Source organism: Manacus candei, unplaced genomic scaffold (genome assembly GCF_025592945.1).
Source record: "Manacus candei isolate 608988 ecotype Guabito, Panama unplaced genomic scaffold, ASM2559294v1 h1tg000463c, whole genome shotgun sequence".
Lineage (NCBI taxonomy): Eukaryota > Metazoa > Chordata > Aves > Passeriformes > Pipridae > Manacus > Manacus candei.
This window is the reverse complement of record NW_026138511.1, coordinates 1-2,500: the sequence shown is the minus strand read 5'-3', so window position 1 is coordinate 2,500 and position 2,500 is coordinate 1. Positions and strand designations below refer to the sequence as shown.

The 2,500-nt window shown below is 77.1% G+C and overlaps 2 protein-coding genes and 1 non-coding gene across 3 annotated transcripts in view; 1 reads left to right on the top strand and 2 right to left on the bottom strand.

The window, feature by feature from the left end:
• The window catches only part of LOC127465682 (translation initiation factor IF-2-like), a 2,433-nt gene extending 1,020 nt beyond the window's left edge, over positions 1-1,413 (bottom strand). The window contains exons 1-2 of the mRNA XM_051776189.1: positions 1,389-1,413; positions 1-493 (exon numbers count right to left, since the gene is read on the bottom strand). The exon at positions 1-493 is cut by the window's left edge and continues 1,020 nt beyond it. Of these exons, the coding sequence (XP_051632149.1) occupies positions 1-493; positions 1,389-1,413 (518 nt within the window). The remainder of the gene's footprint in view (positions 494-1,388) is intronic.
• Positions 490-642, top strand: LOC127465683 (5.8S ribosomal RNA). Its single transcript, XR_007902317.1, has one exon. It is a non-coding gene; the product is annotated as a 5.8S ribosomal RNA (ribosomal RNA).
• Positions 1,370-2,317, bottom strand: LOC127465679 (translation initiation factor IF-2-like; the record flags this gene model as incomplete). The annotated part of the gene is made up of 1 exon (XM_051776187.1): positions 1,370-2,317. A coding segment is annotated over one exon (903 nt), but the record flags the coding sequence as incomplete, so codon positions are not given.
• Between the last annotated feature and the right edge of the window lie 183 nt (positions 2,318-2,500).

Here is a 2,500-nt window from a genome sequence, read left to right as displayed (position 1 = left end):
GGCGGCGCGGCGGTCCGCCGTCGAGGCGGCGGCCTTGCCCGCTGCCACGAGGGGGCGTAGCGTCGGCCGGCTGCGGAGCCGAGAGAGGAGCGGCGGGCGCGGCCCGAGGGTCGCGCCCCGCGCCGCGGGCGCGTCGTCCCGGCGGGGCGGGAGGACGGGCGGCGCGCGGTCCGGCGCGCGCCGCCGCTCTCCGCGCGGAGGCCGGGCCGAGCCCGGGCGCCTGGTCCGCCTCCCGAGGCGGCGCGAGGTGCGTTTCTCCCCCGCGGCGCCGTCGATCGCCGGAGGGGGGATTCGGCCGGGAGCGCGGGCTCCCCGCCTTGGCCGTCGTTCCTCGGGAGCCCGGCGGGGTTTCTCCCCGCCTCTCCTTCGCCTGGTGCGCGTTGTGCTCGTGCGGTCGAGCGAGGCGCGACGTCCTCGCCGGACGAGGGGCCGCTCGACGCGAGCGGTCCCGGCCCCTCCGCGCGCGCGGGGCGGTGCCGAAAGTCAGACAACTCTTAGCGGTGGATCACTCGGCTCGTGCGTCGATGAAGAACGCAGCTAGCTGCGAGAATTAATGTGAATTGCAGGACACATTGATCATCGACACTTCGAACGCACTTGCGGCCCCGGGTTCCTCCCGGGGCTACGCCTGTCTGAGCGTCGCTTGACGATCAATCGCCGTCCGGGGGCGCGTTCCCCGACGGCGCGGCTGGGGCGCCTCGCAGGCCCGCCCGCCCGTCCGGGCGGGGGGGCCTTCGTCCCCCTAAATGCAGACTCGGGGAGCGCTCCGTAGCTCCCCGCTCTCGGAGCGAGCCGCTGGGGCGGAGCTCGTCCGTCGGGTCCCGGCGCGGCGGTCGGGGAGAGAGAGGGCGCGCGAGCGGAAGGGCGCGCAGGGCAGCGAGGGAAGGGGAGGCGAGGCGCGGGCCTCGCCCCCGGTCTCCCCCCCGCGCGGGCGGCTGTCTGCGGGTGGGTACCGCGCGGGTACCGTGCCGTGCTGCCGCGCGCGCGCGAGGCGCGAGCGCCGGGGGCGGGGGTCACCCCCGTCCTCGTTTTCCCCCCCCCTCGTCGGCCGCGCCCTTCGAGCGCGCGCGCGCCGCTTCTCTCTCCCCGCGGCGGCCGCCGCGCCGGCCCGGGCCGTCTCCGCCGACTCCTCTCGGGTCTCGTCTCCGGGCCGGGGCTGTCGCCGTCCGGCGTGCCGCGGCGGGTGCCTCCTCTCCCTCTCGGCGCCTCCCTCTCCGCGCCTCCCTCCCCGAGCCGCGGCGGCTCGGCGGGAGGCAGAAGGGCGGCGGCGCGTGAAGGCGAGGAGAGCGGCGCGGCGGCGCGGCGGCGCGGCGGTGCGAGCGCCGGCGGTCGGGCGCGCGCGCCCGGCGGCCGGGGCGCCTCTTTGGGCTTGCGACCTCAGATCAGACGTGGCGACCCGCTGAATTTAAGCATATTAGTCAGCGGAGGAAAAGAAACTAACGAGGATTCCCTCAGTAACGGCGAGTGAAGAGGGAAGAGCCCAGCGCCGAATCCCCGCCCCGCGGTGGGGCGCGGGACATGTGGCGTACAGAAGCCCCCCTCCCCGGCGGCGCTCTCGGGGGACCCAAGTCCTTGTGATCGAGGCCGCAGCCCGCGGACGGTGTGAGGCCGGTAGCGGCCCCCCGGCGCGCCGGGCCCGGGGCTTCTCGGAGTCGGGTTGCTTGGGAATGCAGCCCAAAGCGGGTGGTAAACTCCATCTAAGGCTAAATACGGGCACGAGACCGATAGCCAACAAGTACCGTAAGGGAAAGTTGAAAAGAACTTTGAAGAGAGAGTTCAAGAGGGCGTGAAACCGTTCAGAGGTAAACGGGTGGGGCCCGCGCAGTCCGCCCGGAGGATTCAACCCGGCGAGTTGCGGTCGGCCGGCGCGGGCCCGGCGGATCCCCGCCTCCGCCTCCCCTCCGTCCCCCGGGCCCCCGCCCGCGGGGGCGGGCCGGGGGGGGCGGGCCGGCGCGGGGACCGCCGCCCGGCCGGCGGCCGGCCCTGGCCGGGCGCATTTCCTCCGCGGCGGTGCGCCGCGACCGGCTCCGGGTCGGCTGGGAAGGCCTCCGGCGGGCAGGTGGCCCGGCGCCGCGCGAGCGGCGGCGGGTGTTAGAGCCGCCGGGCAGCAGGTCTCGCCGAATCCCGGGGCCGAGGGAGAGGACCGCCGCCGCGCCCTCCCCCCCCTCCGTGGCGGCGCCGTGGCGGGGGCGGCGCGCCCCGCGTCTCTCGCCTCCCCCCTCCCCGGGGGGGCGGCGGGGGGCCGGGCCGCCGTCCCGCAGCGCGGCGCGCGCGCGGGGGCGCGGGGGCCCGGGCCCGCCGGCCCCCGGCGCCGCTGTCAACCGGGGCGGACTGCGCTCAGTGCGCCCCGACCGCGCGGCGCCGCCGGGCCGTGCGCGGCCGCGCCCGGGCGCTCGGGGTCCGCGGCGATGTCGGCTACCCACCCGACCCGTCTTGAAACACGGACCAAGGAGTCTAGCACGTGCGCGAGTCAGGGGCCGTCGAACGAAAGCCCGCGGCG